Source organism: Dermochelys coriacea, chromosome 5 (assembly GCF_009764565.3).
Source record: "Dermochelys coriacea isolate rDerCor1 chromosome 5, rDerCor1.pri.v4, whole genome shotgun sequence".
Lineage (NCBI taxonomy): Eukaryota > Metazoa > Chordata > Testudines > Dermochelyidae > Dermochelys > Dermochelys coriacea.
This window is the reverse complement of record NC_050072.1, coordinates 86,346,174-86,368,463: the sequence shown is the minus strand read 5'-3', so window position 1 is coordinate 86,368,463 and position 22,290 is coordinate 86,346,174. Positions and strand designations below refer to the sequence as shown.

Here is a 22,290-nt window from a genome sequence, read left to right as displayed (position 1 = left end):
GAGAACAGCAACTATGAGTAAGTAATTTTTCCAAAACATATCTTCAGATTAGCGACTACTAACTTTTAAAGGAAATAAAAAGACAAATTGGATGAGGTAAAATCTTTTATTGGACCAACTTCTGTTAGTGAGAGAGAAGCTTTCAAGCCATGCTGACCTCTACTTCAGATCTGGGAGAGGTACCTGAAGAAAAGCTCTGCATAGCTTGAAATGTCACCAACAGAAGTTGATCCAATAAAAGATTTTACTTCATCAACCTTGTCTCTAATATTCTGGAACCAAAATGGCTCCAACTACCTGCCATAAAGGAGATAAAGGGCATTTGCATGAAAAGTTCACGGGATGCCACCCCACAATGTTTTGTTGCTGGTGCAAAATCATACACTTGTATCAATTTTTGAGTCTTTGCATTGTTATTGCTGAAATACAGGATGTGGAACTTTAGGCACTGCAATGTTTATCACCGCTCAGTCATCAGGTTTTTTTTAAGAGAGAAGACACCACACTTATCATCTGGCAAATACTTTGTTTACAACTGCTCAGAAATATTCAAGAAGGGGAGTACTGGTCACAAACTTCCATTCAAGAAATTGAATTTTGCATTGCTGATGTACTCATAGCAAGTCTTAGAGGGATCGATGTGGTGCTTTCTTGATGGCCAAAGCTCTGCAGTGGTTCCTCCTCCCCACACACGCTTTTTAAAATTATTATTTTAAATAGGAAGGAAGAAATTGAGAGGCCTTCAGTTGCCCCTACTCTAAGAAGTTCTCATTCACTTTCTCACTATGTGTAAGAGCAGCCTCAGATGTTGTGTGCATGTGCCTATTAGCAGGCTCTAGATACCTTGTTTTATTATTACTGTGCTGCTGTGGTACTGGGGAAACAAACAGGAGGGGGAGTTTATAGAGATGATGCAAATATAAATAGAAATGGTGAAAATGGAAAGAAATATGCCTGATTAATTTGTGCAATGATTGATGGGAATAAAGTGTTCTCAGATGATTGTAACGATCTTGGGGTTAAATAATAAACCAGTGAATGAAAAAGGCATACAACTTTAATAAAATTGGAGAGTATCTGTGGTGAACTGAGGCACACAACCATGCCGTGTTCCCACTCCTTCCCTCCAGGGAACATCACCAAATGCCTAGGTTCACAATGTTAGGGGGCTTATTCCTTCACCCACTTACTTCCCTGGTCCCTCTTGCATGAATAGAGAGCAACGATACCTGAAGTCCAAAGATGAACTTCCAGCAAGCATGATTCCAGTTTCCTTTAGTGTCCACCTTCCTAGCTCTAAGCTTTTTTTCCTGAGCTACAGCTCATAAAGCTTATGCTCTAACAAATTTGTTAGTCTCTAAGGTGCCACAAGTACTCCTTTTCTTTTTGCGAATACAGACTAACATGGCTGCTACTCTGAAAACTTCCTAGCTCTGACACCACAGAGCCTTACCTCTGTCCCTGTTCCCATTCCGCCCCCCCCTTAGCAAAACATGATTCCAATTTCCCCATTTCCCCCCTTAGCAAAACATGATTCCAATTCCCCACCCCCATTCCGTGTTCCCATTTCCGCCCCCTTACGTCCTGATTGACTGCAGACTATATAGTAAAACTTGAGTTCAGCTTAGCTATACCTTAACCAATCACTTTCCTGAAATTTAACTAACCAATCTTAACATGGTGTAACGTGATTATTTAACCAATTATATCCCACTACCTTAATTAGTTTACACTCAGCAAAATTAATTATACAGCAGACAGAAACAATCACAGAACCAGACAGAGATTATACAGACAAACAATAGGGAAATGGGGACTACAATGATAGAACAACACAGAAATGAGGATTTCACAACTACATCTATAAAGACATAAGCTCTGTCTATTGATAAGTGAGTTCTTGCCTGACAGGATGCTATCAAACTAAGTTTCCTTTTACATCTTCTAGGCACTTTCCTTTCTCTGGAGGTGATAGGCACTATCAGGACAGGATTGTATTCCTAATAGCCCAATAGCACCTTATTTCAATGTGACTAGTTTGGAATGTGAGGATGTGACTGTTCACTTCCCAGCTTATGGCTGCCTCTGCTGCTTACCCAAAGGCCTTAGCCTAAGAACAGGGCCTCACACTGTCATAGTAAGAGAAGGCCCTTACGCTGGGAGACAGTGATTTTGATTCTTTCTTTTATCCCTCCATAACTAGCTAAGTGGTAAGAATGCACCTAAATTCTTAGAGTATAGGCCTTTACAGACAGGCCTGAATATCGATATCCTAACACGTAATACTTTCCCTCATAAGGGAGCATTTCTAAATTATAATAGTCTACAAACATACCACTACAGTGGTTATTTGGCCATGGATTGCAAGATCCAGATAAGAGGGAAAACGCTGGAAAACTGACAAAAATGCCACCATGCCAGATGGATCATTTTCCCAAAAATCACACAATCAGCTTTCCGTGAGGCACACGCACAGGAGCGCGTCACCCAGAGGCTTCAGGGGTGACCGCCCAGTCTTGCACACTGCCTCCATCGTCTTGGATGGCACGTTGGGCGGTACGGTCACGTGACCAGACCAACAGGCTCCTCGTCGGTCCCTCGCTGCTGCCGTTGATTGGAAGGTGACGTAGAACCAGCTGCGCCGCGGCCCTTCCGACGCCTCCTGCGGACGTCGTCGGCCAGTGGGACTCGGGAGCTGGGTTGGGGTAGAGGCGGCGTGTGGGGCTGTTCCCCTTCCCGACCAGCCATGGCCACGGAGCGGGAGCCGGGCGCGGCCAGCGAGGTAAGGCGGCTCTGGGGGGTGCAGCCCCCTCCCCCAGCCGTTACATAAGCGGGGGCCTGGTTGCACCGCCGGCCCCGAGGCGCCCTAGCTCGTTCCCGAGTCCCTGACAGCGGCGTCTGGGGAGCCCCCGGGAGAGTCACTTACCGTCCCCGCGGAACAGCCGCCCGGACCTGCCCCCGGGGGTCCGCGTCCTGCACGGGGAGCCGGGTGGAAACCTCCCCCGGCGCTGGGCTGCCCCTGCGGACTCGTGCGCTCTGCAGCTCTGCCCTGCGGTGGAAGCAGCGGCGGCCTCAGCCTTGGCCCTGCGTGTGAGGGTCAAGGGGCTCCGAACTGGCCTTTGAGTCCAGTGGCTTTCTTTTTAACCATCAACTTTTAACTTTTAACCATCAACTGCTGGTCTGAAAATACTTTACCTGCTGTTGCTGCAAGTACTCCACCAGTATTACTGCAACTGAAAGGGAGCCGGGTTAGGGAGAGACCCTGTCTTTAAGTTTTTCTTGTGCTTTTAACAGTTGTTTAGCCTTGATCTTACAATCAGATCCGTGCAGGTGAGCTCTGTGTGTGTGCAGAGCCACGTCCAGGTGTAGGGATTTGCTTATATATGGCTCTGATTGCAGTGGGAAAGGCAGGCCTTTGCCTGTCATAAGTTTCACACTTTCCTTGTGAAGTCTTAAGACTTGTCTATGTGGGAAAGTTATACTGGCGTAAGCTAAAGTGTACATATAGATCTACTGGTATAACCTCCTGTGTGGACAATCTTATTCTGGTGTAAAGAAATGGTTCTTTTCTGTGTAGCTGGTGTTGCTTGGGAATGGGTTTAATTGATTCTGCAAACACTCAAGTATGTATGACAGATTTCAGAGTAGCAGCTGTGTTGTAACTTTACTCCTGATTAGTCCCAGTAGTGTTTGTCTCTGATTCTGCAGCTGGATCCATGCAACTGTTGACTTCTATGGCTCTCTGCATAGGCATTGGGGTCTGCTTCCTCAGATCCAGTTGCAGGATTGAGATGTCAATCCTGCAAAAAAACTTAAATACGTGCATAAGCCTTTACAGAATCAAGACTCTGTTGTTTATGTGAGGCTTTCATGCAACATCAAGGAAGAGAGAAATTTTTATGAAAAAGAATATATGAAGGTATATGAAACCACAATTAGTAGGAGAGTCAGGAGCTCATGTAGTAACTGAAACATCTTATTAATTTTTAAAGATGGTGTTTGTTCTCATTATCCCAAAGAATTAAAAACCTTTTGTGAGTATTTTGTGCAGCATAGGAGACTAAATTCTACGTGTTGATCTATGTGAAATATACCTTTCTCCCAAAACCCTGAAATAGTTACTTTTGTCAGATGCTTGTGGAGGAGAGAAGCAAGTAATTCAAAGAAGTATATACAATATTAAGAGCATACTTAAAGGAAACTGCTTTAGAATGCTTCAAGTTCTTTGACTAAAATCCGTCTTTTTACCATTACAGCGTTATCAGCAGGAAATGTACTTGAATAAGCATTCAGTGAATATATTGCACCAGTACCTTAAGAGCCAAAATCTCATGTTGCGAGACTAAACACACTGTAGGCCTGAAGTGTGTATGTGTATGAGAGAGAATATATATGAAAGGAACGCACTTACTTTTAAGAGTCAACTATGCTATGGGGTAGTCTTCTATTACATTCATTCTGTGAATAATGCCCCCTAGGTTGTGTGTCAAATATAAAATGTACATATATAACCAATATGGCATTAGATTCCATAGACATCTCCCAGTCAGATTGAGAAGTTCTTAAAATTAATGATCAACCCAAATTAAAAGTATTTTTATGGTTGGTATTATTTATGCCTTATTCATTTGTCTGGTAACTAAGCTTTAACTCCAAAAATAACTTGGATTTGTTTTTATACTCGTGTACAGATTTCATGTCCTATTTCTCACCAGTGCAATCTATATTTTGTATTTAAATGGCCAGGATACATTTGACAACAGTTGAAGTGGACACTCTTCCTGACAAATCCATGAAGCCAAGAATCCATATTATCTGTTGGGTTGTAAAAGCCTTAATCCTCAAATTTCCAGGTGCACTCTTAACCACAAGAGTGTGCTCATGTGCATTCTAAACACTGAAATTACTGTCAATGAAACATTTATTTAAACAAGTTTCCAGGTGCCCTTGCATGGATACAACAGTTCATGAAGTTGACTTTGTTTTACTGCTTTAACAGTGAGAACTAATAAAGCAAGTTATGCCACTGTCTTAGTTATGAAGACCTATATAATCAGCTTTAAAATGACTTACTGCATGTATTAGAATGAGTAGAATTATGAAATATTACTTTCTCCAAGCACAAACTATGAAGTGCAAGTAACATCAATAAATACATTCTGATTTTAACTTTGGAGTCTCCTTTACATTCAAAAGGCCTCTTGAAGGCAGTAGTAGTCCAGTATGTGGAACACCTCCAAAATTGTCACAGCACTAATAGATATATTGATGTGCCCAATCTCATTAAAAAGATGTAGAATTGAATGTTTTGATCCATATTTTTTAAAAAGCATGCTTATAGTCAGTCACAATTACTGTACCTTTGGAGACAGCTTTTACAATAATGTTAATAATCTGCTGAGATGATTATATTGATTAAGTGACTAATCTGCAAATGGAATATTCTTATTTTTTGCATCTCACATGTTAAGCAGGATCTTAGCATTTTTGTAATGTAGCTTTCTTTTGTGTATTTTCTGCTAAATGTAGGCATTATGTGGAAATAACTTTCCAAAGCAATCAAATCTTTGCTGTTTGTTGTTTTCCCCTTCACTTTCCTTCTGAGAATTTTGTTGTTTCACAACTATTAGTATTATTATTAGAACAAGTGAACAAACCTGCTCTTTCTTATGAGTAAGAAAAAGCAGTTTTGCTCTCACAGATAAGGTTGATTCCCCTTCCCCCGCACTTACTTTTGGTTCATCTCAAAATGCATGTATCCAAAAAACATTTTGTTTCTCAGGGCTTCAAGTTCTCAGCAGATGTCAAACCGTTTGTCCCAAAATACACGACAGTCACTGTGGCATGGTCAGAGCCTTCAGAAGCATGCGTCTTTCCTACTACATACTACCCGTGTGTTCAGGAGCAGTCTGTGGATAAGTATGTATTTTTCTGAATCTCATATGGGTAATTTTAACCTTCTAGTGCCTTGACTTTGACTACTTTTCCAAAATTAAAATAGGAGCCTCTAATGCTTTAATTCTTCTAACTGTAGTAGTGCTTGCCCAGTGGTTTAGACTTCTGTATTGCTCTCTGAGTGATACAGATTTGGTACCTAGGTTGTTGATCCTAAAGACCTGGTATTGTGGAGTCACTAGAGAAGGACAAGGAAGAGTTGTGTTGCTCAGCAGTGCCTAATCTAGCTGATTCAGATGTGGTGTTTGGCTCTGGAAGGAATCGCATCCAATCCTGGGGTAGAAGGATGATAGACTATTATATGGATGGGAGAAACCATGGTTATGTATAGAAGGGGAAGAGAGGACCCTTGAGAATGGGGAAGGGGGAGCCTCCCCCAATGCCTTCATTCTAGATATAAGGAATCTTCAAGGTCCTTCTTTGCCCCCCCCAACCAAACCAAACAAAAAAACCCCCCAACTTATTTTAAAAAGGTAAATCTAGTAAGAATAAGATACACTTCCAAAAAAAACCCCCAAACAAATCTATTTTCAATGTAGCAGTTTTCAGGATTTCCAAATGTAGATTTTACTAAATGGATTGTTAATGCTGTATATTAGGATAAGAAAAAGCAACAATTACAAGGATTGGGTTTGATATTCAGTAAGTGTCCTAACTTTTTTTTTTAGTTTCTCAGAATGGTAATCATTGGTTTCATTTTATGCATAATTGCAGTGTTCTGCAACTCATTTATTGCCTTAAAAAAACTGCCAAAGATTGTTCCATTTTTTTTATGCCTTAACTGACTTTTCCCACGGGTGATCTCAGAATTGTGACAAAATTTTCTTTGTATGCAGTCTGTATTTTGGATTGTTCTGATCCATTTAATGATGAGCTGAATTGAAGTCTGATTTATGACAGAATAGAATATAATTAAATAAATAGTGAGAAGCACCAATATTGTGATTAAGGTTGCATTGTTGGGGACTTGAGTCAGAAAATGAAGGTAAATGGTTGATGCACTATTGTGTATATTTTTCCATATAAATTAGGATAGGCTGAAGTCAAAACAACTCTCACTACCAGAGAGAGAGCATTTCTTATTTTGTATTGCATATCTGAAGTATCTCCTTATTCCAGAATTGAACAGATATATGAAAATAGGAAAACATCACGCTTATAAACTCTGGCCACACTAAACTGGTTTTTAAAATTGGATATGCATAAGCTAACATTTGTTTGCTCAAATTGAGAATGTCACCGCTAGCTGTTCACTTTACATCTGTAAATGTAATTTCTGTGGGAAATGTGTCTTCGCTTTCAGTGGCCTGCTTAGAATTTGGCATGATCTGGGTGGTGGAGACCTTACTGATATCAATTTAGAAAATGTTTCCTCTTCCTTTTTTTTTTTTTTTTTTTTTTTTTAAACTTTCAGATATGTTGAATTTGCGGAAGCAGTATTTAAGGCTTCCTTTAGCCAGTAAGCACAACCCAAATATCTACCATCTAAGCCAGTGGTTCCCAAACTTGTTCTGCTGCTTGCTCAGGGAAAGCCCGTGCCGGGCCGAGACGCTTTGTTTACCTGCGTCTGCAGGTTCGGCCGATCACGGCTCCGAGTGGCCGCAGTTTGCTGCTCCAGGCCGATGGGAGCTGCTGGAAGTGGCGCGGGCTGAGAGACGAACTGGCTGCCGCTTCCAGCAGTTCCCATTGGCCTGGAGCAGCAAACCGCGGCAGCTGGGAGCCGCGATTGGCCGAACCTGCGGACGCAGCAGGTAAATAAACCGGCTCAGCCCGGCAGGGGCTTTCCCTGCACAAGTGGCAGAACAAGTTTGGGAACCTCTGATCTAAACACCTTGTACTATATTGTTTTATTGGGATAAATTCTGTCCTACAGAGTACTATATTTATATCCTGTTTTTAAACTGTATTTTAAAACAAGTTTCAGTACTTCATATTCCTTTCCTTGTAGTGAAGTGCATTCGCATACACCTCTTAGTTGTATTACACTTTCAGTCCTCTCTGTCTTTTAGTTTAAGCTCACTCTTTTTACCACAAGGAAGTCTGGCAAAATAATAAAGAACTTGCTATCAACTGTTAAAGCTGAAATAGGGAAGTATAACTTTAAGTAAAGCAGAATAGTTTTGAAACACAGTAACAAATATTTTATAGGTAGAATCATTGCGGTTTTTGAATTTTAAATAACCATTATGAAAGTTTAACTGTGTAAAAAGGAGAGAAACATTAATATTTTAATCATGTTGGAAGAAAAACTTGAATTTTATAGTTAAAACACTTATCTAGAAAGTAGTGAGTAAATACTTAATTGAAATTATGGACAATGTTTTTCTTGCAAAATATTATGCCTGCCTTGATATTGAACAAAATCTTCAACTAAGGAATGGTGTATTTATTTAGGTCACAGGTGTGTGCGGAAGATGTGTCCTGGAATGGCGCTTCATCTCTTTCTCAATATATATCTGGTAACGTTATGGGATATACTCCACTTGGTGAATACTCTAGCTCGCTTTATTCGTCTGATGCTGCACCAAATATGTACTCACTAGCCAGTACACGGTGTAATTATAACAACTCTCAACACTACAGTCATTCCAGGATAGCTAATGAATGTGCCGAACAAATTTGTCCAGTCAGACAAGAGACTAGAAAGACTCCTAAGGTAAGTGAATAACTTCTTCTGTGAGCTTTAAAATGAATAATCACTATTTGTTCACTCTTGCTACTACAACAGCATTTAGAGAGATGTTATTAGCAGTAATATAGACCAGATTTAGATTTTTGTAGCAGCAAGATTTTTTTTTTTTACAAAATCGAAGACCAGTAGAAATATTTCTATGAAACTCGTACAATTCAAGTATGCACAATATTTTAAAATTCTGCATCTTTTATTTGTCAAAATAACACCATATAATCATGCCAGTTTCAATTATTTTGTTAATTTATTTCAAAATACCTGTCGTCAAGTACATCTAACAATACAGACCACAAAAAAGATTCAGGAAACATTTTCTACAAATAGATTCCTTACTAGGCATACTAATACAGAACTTTGAGTAATAGTTCATTTAAACTATGATACAGAAACTTATTTCCTGTACCCCATAGAAGTAGTACAAAAGCTGGGGGGGGTCAGGCTAACAGGAGCTGAGTTGCTGGGAAAGAGGCAGGAAGTGAACCTGGAGTCTTGTTGGGTGTGGGTGGGAGAAGTATGGAACAGGTTTTTTTATGGGTTTTGGGAGGGGCAGGGGATTGTTAGGGAGCCTCCCCGATGCAGACCCTGGCTGACCCCTAGCCTCTTCCATTCAGCCAGGCACATCTGCCCCATCCCACTACCTCCATTTAGCCAGCCACATCTGCATATGGCCCCTCACCCCCACTCATATTCAGCTCCTGGTTCAATGTTGTCACCCCACTAGCTTCCATGTCTCAACCCCAGTCTGTTCCCACCACTAGCCTTTCTGAATCCCAGTCTGAGAGCCTCCCAGCAGCCCTGTGTACCCTGCTCTGTTCACCCTCCCCCATGCCTCGTGCCTGATCACCTGGCTCTGTGAGCAGGGTGCTGTGAGGAAGGCAGCCTCTGGCCAGTTGCTCTCTCTTTTGGCACCACATCAGACCCTGGTGGGTGAAATGTTTAATTATAGTGCAACCCCTTTCATGGCTTCCCTTTACCTCCTTGTCAGAATCAGTTCTTCTGCGGGAGGAAAAATCTGTGGTAGATATTAATTCTGCACTTGCGCAGTGGTGCAGAATTCCCCAAGGAATATATATTTGAACAAATCTCTGAACTGAGTTGTCAATTCTCCCAGTATTTTTGTGAGTTGCCACTTCTTTTGTGGCATTAAAATTGTCCTCTTATCATATCGCCAGAAATTCTTGGTATCTCGAGGTTTCTGACTGAGATTAAAGAGATACTGCAGTTCTTGCTGCATCCATAAAAGGCCACAGGTAGGAGACTAAATAGCAGGGTTTGGATTTCAGTTCCAGCTGCCACCAGCATAGGCTGCTGCTCTCTTTTTTTTTTTTTTTTTTTTTTTTGTCCTGCAAAATGAATCTCTATTTCCTCACTTATGCTCACTATAACTAGAGCTAAGCAAATAATTGATTTTTCTGGTTTGGAGGCCAAACCAAAAAATCTGAAATGTTTTTTGACTGAGATTAAATTTTTTCAGGTTTTTAGTTTGGGTGAGAAAAATTTCAGTTTCAGAAAATTCCATCACACGGTGTTTCCAAAAAGAAACTTGTTTCCTAGCACTGGCAGTTGCTAAGTGAAATTAGCATTCTTTTCAATTTCAGCTACTGCAGCGGAGCAATAGCAGTGGTGAAAATGAGAATGTCAGTTTCTCTCAGCAGCTGCTGGTGCTCCCTGGCTCTGTGACTCCCAGACAGCCCCACCATACATACTGCCTAGGGCTTCCAGATTTCCAGCCCTGCTTGTAGTCTGGAAGCCCTGGTGCCTTGGACAGCCCACATGGCACCATGTTATGCCATAGACTCTGGGATGCTGACCCAGGGCATCCAGGCTTCTGGGTCTGAGGCAGTGAAGCTGGAAGCCCTAAGATCCCTGGCTTGAGTTGGGGTTCTCAGGTCCTGCAGACTCCCTGCTGCAGAGCCAGGAGCTGAGTCCTAGTTCAAGATGGGGCTCCCATGGTAGGGTGGACATTTGACCAGTCCCAATAAATTACTGCTTTAAATATTTGACCAGTTATTTTTGAACAGTAACGAAAAGAGTAAGACTTTATGGTCTCCAGTAGGCCTAGACTTAGCCTTAGAGTCTTATCCCTAATTGCAAAAAACAAAGTACTTAAATGAGTTGTTTTAACTTAGAAAAATGCAAAACACAATGAAATCAAGTTCTAAAAAATGAAAGAATGGCACCAGATGCTAGGCCACTGCCTACATCAAGGCATCACTGGAATATTTGATCATGGTTAATAAAAGCAGGTCAACTGACCAGCTTGCTAAGCCTGTCCCATGGCTTCCAGGCTCTGATGCAGAGTTAAGAGCCTAGAAGTCCTGCAAACCCTGTCTCAGCTGGGTCTTCCAGGACTGCCCTGGAGCTGCAGACTCTGAAAGCTCAAGCGACGACTTCAGGGGGTTGCGGACGGTTTTCTGCAGAGCTGCTGTGGATCCTGAAATGCTGACTCATAGATTCATAGATACTAAGGTCAGAAGGGACCACTCTGATCATCTAGTCCGACCTCCTGCACAGCGCAGGCCACAGAATGTCACCCACCCACTCCTATGAAAAACCTCACCCATGTCTGAGCTATTGAAGTCCTCAAATCATGGTTCAAAACTTCGAGGGAGCAGAGAAGCCTCACTCCAGTCAACCATGCCCCATGCTACAAAGGAAGGCAAAAAAACCTCCAGGGCCTCTCAAATCTGCCCTGGAGGAAAACTCCCTCCCAACCCCAAACATGGCAATCAGCCAAACCCTGAGCACATGGGCAAGATTCACCAGCCAGATACCCAGGAAAGAGTTTTCTATAGTAAATCAGATCCCATCCATCTAATATCCCATCTCAGGGGATTTGGCCTATTTACCCTGAATATTTAAAGATCAATTAATTACCAAAATCCCATTATCCCATCATACCATCTCCTCCATAAACTTATCGAGTAGAATCTTAAAACCAGATAGATCTTTTGCCCCCACTGCTTTCCTTGGAAGGTTATTCCAAAACTTCACTCCTCTGATGGTTAAAAACCTTCGTCTGATTTCAAGTCTAAACTTCCTGGTGGCCAGTTTATACCCATTTGTTCTTGTGTCCACATTGGTGCTGAGGTTAAATAATTCCTCTCCCTCTCCTGTATTTATCCCTCTGATATATTTATAGAGAGCAATCATATCTCCCCTCAACCTTCTTTTAGTTAGGCTAAACAAGCCCAGCTCCTTAAGTCTCCTTTCATAAGACAAGTTTTCCATTCCTCGGATCATCCTAGTAGCCCTTCTCCGTACCTGCTCCAGTTTGAATTCAAGATTGAACTCTAGATTTGGGGAAACGATTCAGACCAGAAAATCGGCATTTTTCTGACCAACTCTCGCTGTAACAAGCATGGGACATGTAGTCTGTGAGACAAGTGGAGAAGCAGGAAGCAGGTCAGCAAGGATAGTAAAGTGGGGGACCAAGAATTGTAAAGGTGATCCAAAGAGTGTGTATGGTTCCCTTCCCCTGCAGGAAGTCAACCCTGCTGCACACTCCAAGAATTGGCCAGGGAAGTATGGAAGGGAGAAGAAGGTGGATTGCAGCAGTATCCAGAGTCTGGGGGACAGAGATTGGCAGGAGCCAGAGGTAGTGCCTTGGTAGAAGGAGAACTGAGCAGAGCCACTCTCCATGGATGGTGAAAAAGGCATTGAACAGGGGACTATGTCCTTGAGTGGAGCAGGACAGGGCAATGGCCAGCTGAAGTAGAGCATGGTACCCATTGGAGGGAAGGGCCTACAGAAGGGAAGGCATAGAGGAGGGAGCCGAGATTAGTGTTTGGAGAAGGATGCCCCCATCAATGAAAGAAAAATGGAGGCAGTCTGTGGGGATTTTTTTATTTGTGCATTTTAAGATTAATTTCATGAAATTTTGAGAAGGGAAGGCAAGTCCCCAAAAAAGTTTACAAGTGTTTTAAAAAAACAAACAAAAACTGCCACAAAACAACATGATGTTAAGCCATTCTTTTGATGATTTTGGTCTGTTGTGATTTTTGAACTTGTTAGGTTAGCAATTTTTCAGGCAGCATGCAACTCAGAATGCCTCTCCTGAAATTGCATCCACATGGCTGGCCTCCTGCGCCATTGCTGAGCCCTACTGACTCCAGTAAAACCCTGTCTTTGTGCGCTAGCCCACCCATGTAGATAGAGTTGCAGGATCAGAGCCTAAGTATGCATTAGTATGAAGTGTCATGAGAACCTCGAAGTCCAATTGATTAGAAATAAGTGGACTAATCTAGTTTTGTTGTCCAAACTGTGAGAAAAACTAAATAGCAGAAATAACAAAATGTAAATCAGATTTAATAATCTAAGATGTTCCTCTGATTTTTATTGGTCCTCAAACTGTATTGGTTATTTTAGTACTAATTTAAAGTCCAAACTCTTAAGGTTATTCTAGTTAAGTATAACTTAAGTTATGGTAATACAAATATAGTGATCATACCAAGTGTAACTAAAAAATCTTCTGGAAAGGTTTTCATTTAACCTGCCAATTCATTGTTTCTTACAGAGGAGATCAAAAGGCGATGAGCAGAAATTGGACAATAAAAGGCTTGATGGAAGTGAGTCATCAGGCAGAACAGCAAATAGAAGTTCACTTCATACTTCTGTGTATGGCAGAGATGCTTTGAAACCAGGTATAGGTGCTAATATGTGGCTTAGTTAAAATATATGCAGTAGAAATTATAATTGTTAACTATTTAGTAGTTTCTAGTTTAGTGTGACTATGTTTCTGAATCTCGAGGTGCCAAGTCAAGGGGTATGGGGAAAATACTTCTTCGGGTGACTCCCTTTTTGAGAGAGGACCATGAATAACCTTATTTGCTGACTCCACAACATAAGGTAGATTGATATGAAGAACTTTCTAGGCAAGCAACTAACTTTAAAATTACTCCTAGGTTCACTTTACATTACTCTTTCTGCATCTTTATTATAATGATTAGTGTACCAACATCTTCAAAATGAGTTATTGTTGACCTAAAACTATGCTGTTACAATCGGTGTGCTTGGATATTATGACACTTGAGGTGACATAAAAATCTGGGTATAATTTAGTGATAGTTGGCTTCTTTGACTTTACATGTTTTAATTAGACAGGTCTCATAAAGCCATGAACAGGAAATCAAAACAGATTCCAAAAAACGAGTCTCTTCCAAAACCTGCTTTTGAAGTTACCCTTTCGGATTTCCCTAAGTTGCAGAGTCTGGGAAGCAATGATGTAGTGGACCTACAAAAACATAAATGGGGGCTGTTATGCTCAACTGAAGGCAATACTGCACTCTTGAGACAACCAGTGAGAACACAGACTTCTGCTTTGGTGACCACAGAGGTTAGTTGATGTTTGCACTTTGGAGCCTTGTAGAGTATTTCATAAAATGACTTGTTTAGTGATTCATTAAACCACTTGTGTCATCAGTAGGGTGATTAAGTAACAAATAGCTTGTAGGGGGAAAATGGAAAAGATAGGGCGGGGCAGGCTGCAGACTGTCACTGTAAAAAAGTAGGAAACAGTTGCTTGAGAGTAGACTAGGAATTTAAACTATTACTCCTGGGGGAATTTTGCACCTAAAAATTCTGTGCATAATATTTTAAAATTCTGCATGTTTTATTTGTCAAAATAACACAATATAATCACTCCAGTTTCAGTTATTTTGGTAACTTATTTCAAATAATTGTCAACAAGTATGTTAACAACACCCACAAAACAAAAAAGATTCCCTCCCCCCCCCCCCCCGGAGTATTGTTACAGAAACCCCTACAACTACCCAGCTCCAGTTGGGGGATACTGGAAGGGGCTGTGTGGGGCCCCCAGGGTTTTTGTGAAATCTGCAATGAAAGTGTTCTTAACATGAACAACATGTGCTGGATCATCATCCAAGACTGTTAGAACATGAAATATATGGCAGAATGTGGGTAAAACAGAGTAGGGGACATATAATTAATAATTATAATAAAATCATGAGTGGTATAGAGAAAATAAATAAGTGTTATTTACTCCTCCTCGTAATACAAGAACAAGGGGCCACCAAATGAAATTAATAGGTAGCAGGTTAAAAACAAACACAAAGTATTTTTTCACACAATGCACTGTCAACCTCTGGAACTCCTTGCCAGAGAGTGTTGAAAGGCCAGTGCTATAACAGGGTTCAAAAGGGAGCTAGATAAATCCATGGAAGATAGGTCCATCAATGGCTATTAGTCAGGATGGGCAGGAATGGTGTCCCTAGCCTCTGTTTACCAGAAGCTGGGATTGGGTTACAGGACATGGATCGCTTGATGGTAACCTGTCTGTTCATTCCGTTTGTGGCATCTGCCATTGGCCACTGTTAGAGGACAGGATACTGGGCTTGATGGACCTTTGGTCTGACCCAGTATGGCCATTCTTACGTTCTTATGGAATTCTCCCCCAAGGAGTTCAGTCACAAATTTAATTAATGCATTATTTTTTTTAATGAGTGTTATCAGCATGGAAGCACGTCCTCTGGAATGGTGGACGAAGCATGAAGGGGCATATGAATATTTAGCATATCTGGCACGTAAATACCTTGCAATGCCACTACAAAAGTGCCATGCAAATGCCTGTTCTCACTTTCTGGTGACATTGTAAATAAGAAGCGGGCAGCATTATCTCCACTGTAAACAAACTTGTTTGTCTTAATGATTGGCTGAACAAGAAGTAGGACTGAGTTGACTTGAAAAACTTCAGCGCCTACATTGTTTTGTTTTTGACTGCCGTTATGTAACACACACAAAAATCTACATTTGTAAGTTTTCATAAGCTTTCATGACAAAGATTGCACTACAGTACTTATATGAGATGAATTGAAAAATATTATCTTTTATCATTTTTACAGTGAAAATATTTTTAATAAATATACACTGATTTCAGTTACAACACAGAATACAATATATGAAAATGTAAAAAAAAATTCCAAAATATTTATTTAATAAATTTCGATTGGTATTCTATTGTTTAGTGTGATTAATCATGATTAATTTTTTTAATCGCGATTATTTTTTTAGTTAAGCTCATGAGTTAACTGCCATTAATTGACAGCCCTACTTATTAGCAATTGATGGATAACATCAACCCCTCAGGTGCCAGCAAAAAGTTCTAATAAGTTGAATCCATCATAGTAAGATGCTTCAGTAGCCCATCCCCTCCTTGTTCCCTCCAGCTACTTTCTGGTGGGGGGGGGAAGGCAACAACCACCACCTCTGTGCACAGCATTGCCTGTGGATTAATGATTAACTGGCATCAGCTTCAACCAGTCATTAATTCCCAGGAAATGCTCTGCATCTAATTTTTATTGCTAAAATAAGGTAAGTTTGTGTTCTGATTTGCATTTCGTTTACATAATTGCTGGAGTCTGAGAGCAGGAGTGTCATGGAACCTTTATGCCAGATCTCCACTGGCAGGAGGTATTCTCAGGGTGCCATTTCTACCCCCTTTTAAAGATTTTTTTTTTTTTTTTTTTTTTTTTTTTTTTACTAATTGAATGGTATAAAAGGGTCTTGGTATAGTTGCAGAATATAATTGGGCCCAGTGATTCTGTTCCAGATGAGTCTAAAAAGTTATGTACATTTGGGAGTCTTCTGTATTTAAGAATACAAAACAATACATTGTTGCTTTGTAGGATGAAACTTCAGTGGAAAACAAAGCTGTATCAAAACTTTATACAGACGCAGGTTCAGTTTCCTCTTCACTTCTTACTAGAGGTAAGTGCTGGAGAAACCCCAAAATATCTGCCACTTACTGGGTTTGAATTGACTCTGCATCTCATTAATATAAAAGTTACAGTCGTACTGAATGCTTCTTGAGAATAAAATAGATGTGCACATTTTAAAAATAAAAACCTACAATGTGAAAACTAACCAGTGAGAGATAATGAAGCAAATTTGAAACCAATTTCTCCTTCACTGAAGTGTGTGTGTGTGGCTTGAGGGGACACTTAACTTGAGTAATTGTTTTAATTGCTGTGTAAATATCTTGACTTATCACAAACTACTTCCAAAATACATGTAAATAATAGATCTCTAGTTTTAATGTTAAAAATTCACTTGTTAAAAGCAAAAATGGCAAAAGGAAAATTGTTCAAAGCAAACCACTTTGCATTGAAAATGCATTCATTTTTCTTTTAGGTCCTAGGTCTCCTCAGATTTTATGTCTAAGCTTATCTTGTAGGGTTAAGAATATTTTAGGTTAATGTATCAGTTTTTATATGATTCAAAACTATATCCATTTTGTATTGCAGCATAAATATTTGCTCTCTCAATTATAACTGCAAGTGGTTAACTGGTGTATATAGAATTCACAAGCTAATTGTCCCATTTTTGTCTGATGTCATGGACATTTAAAGAGTAGTGCTGATGTACTGGTTCCTGTGCTGCTGCTTTTTTTTTTTTTTTTTTATTATCAGGTATTGAGGTATTTGAAGTCTAGTGATCTTTGACTTCTGATGTTAAGAGTACTCCAAGTTTAGCGCTTTGCTTTCTATTAAAAAAAAAAAAAAATCAGTAGCAAATTACAAGTACCCTTAACATTTAGTAAACCTTGATAAGCAAATTTGTTTTGAGTGGTTGACTACCTGGTGGTTAACAGCTGTCATCTTTCACTGGCTGGCTGACTCCTTGCCATTACAAGCATATTTCATGCTGTTTTGCAGATAAAATGGATCCAATTCAGACTTCACTGTCTGTTTCTGTGGCTGCAGGGCAGTGTCTTAAGAGGAGAAATGCAAGGTCTTCGCTACTTGAGTTTGGGACAGTTTTTCTTCTCCTCCTCCCCCTCCTCCCCCCCGAGATGGCAGAAGTGTTGTGAATACTTTTTTGTCATGAGCTGTGCTCTGGACTTGTGTTCCTTGCTGTCTGAAGGCCAGGATGAAAAATCTGCCTCAGTTTATTGGCAGAGTCATCAGTGCCTACTTTAGGAAGAATAGAATGCTGGCTTCTGCTAAAGAAATAGCCAACTATCAGCAGTATCATCCAGTATTGTGGCAAGACAGTTCTGAATATATGGCTACCTCAGATCTCCTTGATGCAATCTCAGTACAGACTTGAGCACAGGAACTGGTAGCACTACTAGATGAACTAATGTCTATACTGATATTAAATCTATCTCTGCCTTTGATCCATTGATTGTGAGATGTTGATGCCTTGTCTCTGAACTGCAGCGGGAGTAGATGGGAGTGCCCTTTGGTAATTTTGTTCTTAAGGTCCATGTTGTCTCTCCTCTATTGAATAGGTAAGTGGTGCCTATTATGGAAGGCAATTGAAGGGTTTGAGTTGCTCTCACCCAACCCAGCCAGTGCTGTCAAGACATCTGGTCAAATGTCTTGGTATAGTAGGGTAGACAAGGCAGGTAAGATGGTAATGTTTATTGGACCAATATCTGTTGGTGAGAGAGAGAGAAGCTTTTGAACCACACAGAGCTGTGTGGCTTGGAAGCTTGGGCTTGTCTATGCTTACATTTTATAGCGCTCTAACTTGCTGGCTCAGGGGTATGCAAAATCACCCCTCTGAGTGCAGCAAGTCTGAGCGCTTTAAAGCGCTAGTGTAGAGAGGCTTCGAGCGCTGACAGCCACGCTCCCAGCTCTCGGAGCTAATCCCCTCGTGGAGCTGGATTACCAGGAGCGCTTGCGGTTGCGCGCGACCACACTCACGCTTCAAAGTGCTGCTGCGGGAGCATTCCCGCAACAGCGCTTCAAAGTTTCCAGTGTAGCCATGCCCCTTGTCTCTCTCACCAACAGAAGTTGGTCCAATAAAGGATATTGCCTCACCCACCTTCTCTCTAATATCCCGGGACTGACACAGCTACATGAATACTGTATACAACACTGAGATGGTTGGGACATGGATAAGAGCTAGCTGACTGAAGTTCAGCCCAGATAAGACTGAGGTAGTATTGGTAGTCTGAGTGAGTGGGAGAAGGGAGCTGCTTGCAGGAGGTTCTTAGTGTGAGATCTACTTCTCTTTGACTCTCGGGGCACTCTCAAACTTTATTTCTTTATCAGGGCTATTGTGGGGTAGGGGTGATGAGGTGGTATTTAAAACAAGGTTATGTTGGTGTGTTTGGTTTCTCATTTTGGCTTTATGGTGGCTGTTTATAGATTTTTTTTTTTTTTTTTTTTTTTTTAAAGTTCGTGGGGAGGGTCTTCTTGAATTTAACTGCAGTTTTCCCAAAACTTAATTTTCGGTTCTCTTTTGCAAATAAAAATTAATATCAAAGCCCACAATCTGCATAACAACAAAGAAGTGTGCATGCCCAGTGGAGGAAAAATGTAGTAAGGAAACACTTTGCTCTCTAGCTGCCAAGTAACTAATTTGAACAGCTGTTCAAAGAAACTAAATTAAAAACATTCACATTACCTTGTCACAAACTGTAGAGGTGGTAGTATTTGATTAATTCCTAAACCTTTTAAATATTAAGTAGCTTGTGAAATAATTTATCTTTAGATATCTCTGAATTTTTTTTTTTTCTTTCCAGCAGCCCTTCCTCCGACACCTGCATCTTACTCCACGCAGTCACATTTATCACGGGCCACCATACTATCGCAGGCTCCAAAGAGAGTTGTTACCTCACCAGCCTCTGAACTTGTTTCCAGTAGCCATTCTTGCAGCAAAGAAAAACCAGATGTTCAGGCAAATAGTAAGGTATTCAGAGAATTCTGTTACACTCCATTGATCTAACAGTGGTTCTCAAACTGTCGGTCAGGACCCCAAAGTGGGTTGTAACCCTGTTTTAATGAGGTTGCCAGGGTTGGCATTAGACTTTCTGGGGGCCAGGGCTGAAGCCTGAGCCCCACCAACTGGGGCTAACGCCCTTTAGGCTTTGACTTTAATCCCCCCCACCTGGGACAGTGAGGCTCAGGCTTTGGCTTTGGCACCCCTGCCCAGAATGGCAAAGCTCAGGTGGGCTCAGACTTCAGTTTGCCCTCTTGGTTCAGCGAAGTTTGAGAACCCCAACATCATCCATTGACACATTAGTGGCTTTTTTTTTTTTTTTTAAATAGTATCTGTAAACCAAATGCCTCTTTGTTAAGGTAGTTTAGATGTAATTTTACACTGTTTGTTAGAAGTGTTGTCCATAATTTTAAGTTACACTTCTTTCACATCTTGCTGTCTTCAAAGGTTAAAATTGAAACATGTCCTCTTTTAGGAGAAATGTTTTCTGCCCAAATCACTGTATCCAAGGTATGCTGTGATAGTTGTGCAGTACGTTTACAGCACTATATTCTCTGCTGTGCTCTAACTGCTGCTGGGTCTTAAATGATGATCAAACTCTGCCCATATGTTTTCACAGTGTAGATTGGTTAGGGCATACTTTGTTGTACATGTTTGATCATTTGCATAAGTTTGGTGTTTGTTTGTTTTTTAAATTTTTACTTGTATTCTGATACTAGTTGTCTGTAAATAGTTGATTTACTCCACTCGTGGTCTTTCAATAGACAAAAACCAGAAATGATGCTAGTGAAACCGAGCCTGAAGAAGTATCAGAAAAGAAGAAGAAAAAAAAGAAAAAGAAACCTAAATCAAATCCTGAAATGGAAAAACCTCAAAATGACAGCTTTATAGTACAGGAACCACCGAGGATTGAGGTATAGTCGAAAGTTTTGGTAATGTGTGCACATTAAGGGGTTGGTATATGATTTCTAATTTGTAGAAACCTGGGTTCAGATCTGCGGTGTAGACTGATTCTGTATGTATATTTTAAGAAGGTAATTTTCTCCCTAGTCCCAAAGTACGGTTGTGACCAGGATCCCAAGGGATCCAGCTGAGGTCACTCAATTAAGGTGAACTGCAAAGAATGGGGCAGACAATCCCCAAAGCTGGTGGATATTCCAATACTTATATTTACCAAGCCAGCACAGAACAGCTTCCATAATAACCTCACTGCTTACCCAGAAACCAACAACACAGTTCCCTTAAAGTAACCCAGCCTCAGGCCTCCACCGAGGCACCCACATTAGATACGATGAAGATTAATGAATCTTATTCATCATACAAAAAAGGTTCTACCAGTCCCAAAGGATCGGACACATTACTTCCCAGGTCAATTAATCTTCCAGATCTTACCTAAATACACGGTAAGAATTACAGCTAATTCTTATTAACTAAACTAAAATCTATTTTAAAAAAAAAAAAAGGGGGGAGAGGATTGGTTAAAAGATCAGTATACATACAGACATGAGTCAGTCTTGAGATTGAGATTCATAGCAGAGATGGTGAACTTGTAGATGCAAAGAGTTCTTTCAGAAGTAGTCCATAGGTTATAGTCCAATGTTTATATTTCAGGGTGGTCCAGTCAGAACTGGGATCTCAGTCCTTGTGGCTTAGGCTTCCCCTGCATGAAACCTCAAGCAGATCTGAGATAAACAGGATCAGGACCTGAGGGTCTTTTATACAGTTTTCTAGCAGCCACTTGACCATACAGTCCTGGGTAAACAATAGGCTTTTGATGTAACCTTCTGTTTCCTAAGCACCACCAGTAATTAGTTACACAAATTAACATAAAGAAAAGGAGTACTTGTGGCACCTTAGAGACTAACAAATTTATTAGAGCATAAGCTTTCGTGAGCTACAGCTCACTTCATTGGATGCATCCGATGAAGTGAGCTGTAGCTCACGAAAGCTTATGCTCTAATAAATTTGTTAGTCTCTAAGGTGCCACAAGTACTCCTTTTCTTTTTGCGAATACAGACTAACACGGCTGCTACTCTGAAACCTAACAAATTAACATAGACTGCCTAACGGATAAATTGCTGTATCACAAACTTCAAAGAGACATGGACATTGACATTATTTCACCCAAGATTCATCTAAATGTTAATACTCCCTTTTGGTATCTGAATTAATGGTTCTAGTGACAGATAGGAACTGCCTGTTTACATAGCTGAAGTTTGAGTGCACACAGACAATTAGTATCGCTTCTAACAATATAAGTTTGCATTTCAAAGTTCTAGCCAATCTAACATCGAATGGTCCTAATTACCATTTCCAATGTATCTCTACAGGTCAACTCTGGGTTGGTTAGCCTGCAAGCTGTTTAAACCTTTCTGGCCATGTGTTACACTTTGTATAAGATTCGTTGCAATTATATAACAGTGTAGCAATGATGATTTGCATGGTTATATTTTAATTAGACAATGTCACAACAGTATATTACAAAACCCTAACTAAGAAGTTAGGCAAATCAGACACTGTATGTGACAATGGAGATCAGAGGGGAAAACGGGTGTGGTAGCATGACACTTGCACGTGTTAAGTTCCACTGAATTCCATGCCAGTACTCGTAGATTCCTCTGCAGAATTTGCAGCCATAATGTGCATCGTGACTACAAGCAGCTAAAACCTTCAACTTGGGATTTCTTTTTGGTAGCAAAGGAAGCAATTAAAATTTGCTTCTTATTGCTTTGCTACATTGTACAGCTAACAGTGTGTCATGTGCAGAGCCTTCCTTACCCATATGTAAAGTACGCAGCTGCGTAGGGCACCAGGAAATTTGGGGCACAAAATTTCCTGGTGCCCTGCACAGCTGAGTGCTGCTCCGGCTCTTCCCTAGGCCTGCCGCCCCTTCTCTGCCCCGCCCCCACACCCCTGCGGACTCCAGAAACAGTCAGGCCTGCACTCACCAGTAA

The 22,290-nt window shown here is 40.7% G+C and overlaps 1 protein-coding gene across 3 annotated transcripts in view; it reads left to right on the top strand.

Annotated features, from left to right (window-relative positions):
• The first annotated feature begins 2,612 nt into the window (after positions 1-2,612).
• The window catches only part of SECISBP2 (SECIS binding protein 2), a 51,666-nt gene continuing 31,988 nt past the window's right edge, over positions 2,613-22,290 (top strand). The window contains exons 1-8 of one of the 3 annotated variants that reach the window (XM_038403517.2): positions 2,613-2,782; positions 5,783-5,919; positions 8,350-8,611; positions 13,164-13,290; positions 13,747-13,982; positions 16,291-16,372; positions 19,143-19,306; positions 20,101-20,250. In XM_038403517.2, coding sequence (XP_038259445.1) covers positions 2,747-2,782; positions 5,783-5,919; positions 8,350-8,611; positions 13,164-13,290; positions 13,747-13,982; positions 16,291-16,372; positions 19,143-19,306; positions 20,101-20,250 — 1,194 coding nt within the window. In that variant the 5' untranslated portion in view covers positions 2,613-2,746. Of the gene's footprint in view, positions 2,783-3,014; positions 3,331-5,782; positions 5,920-8,349; positions 8,612-13,163; positions 13,291-13,746; positions 13,983-16,290; positions 16,373-19,139; positions 19,307-20,100; positions 20,251-22,290 lie in introns of those variants that run through there. The other 2 variants (XM_038403516.2, XM_043514745.1) reach the window with 2 other exon arrangements.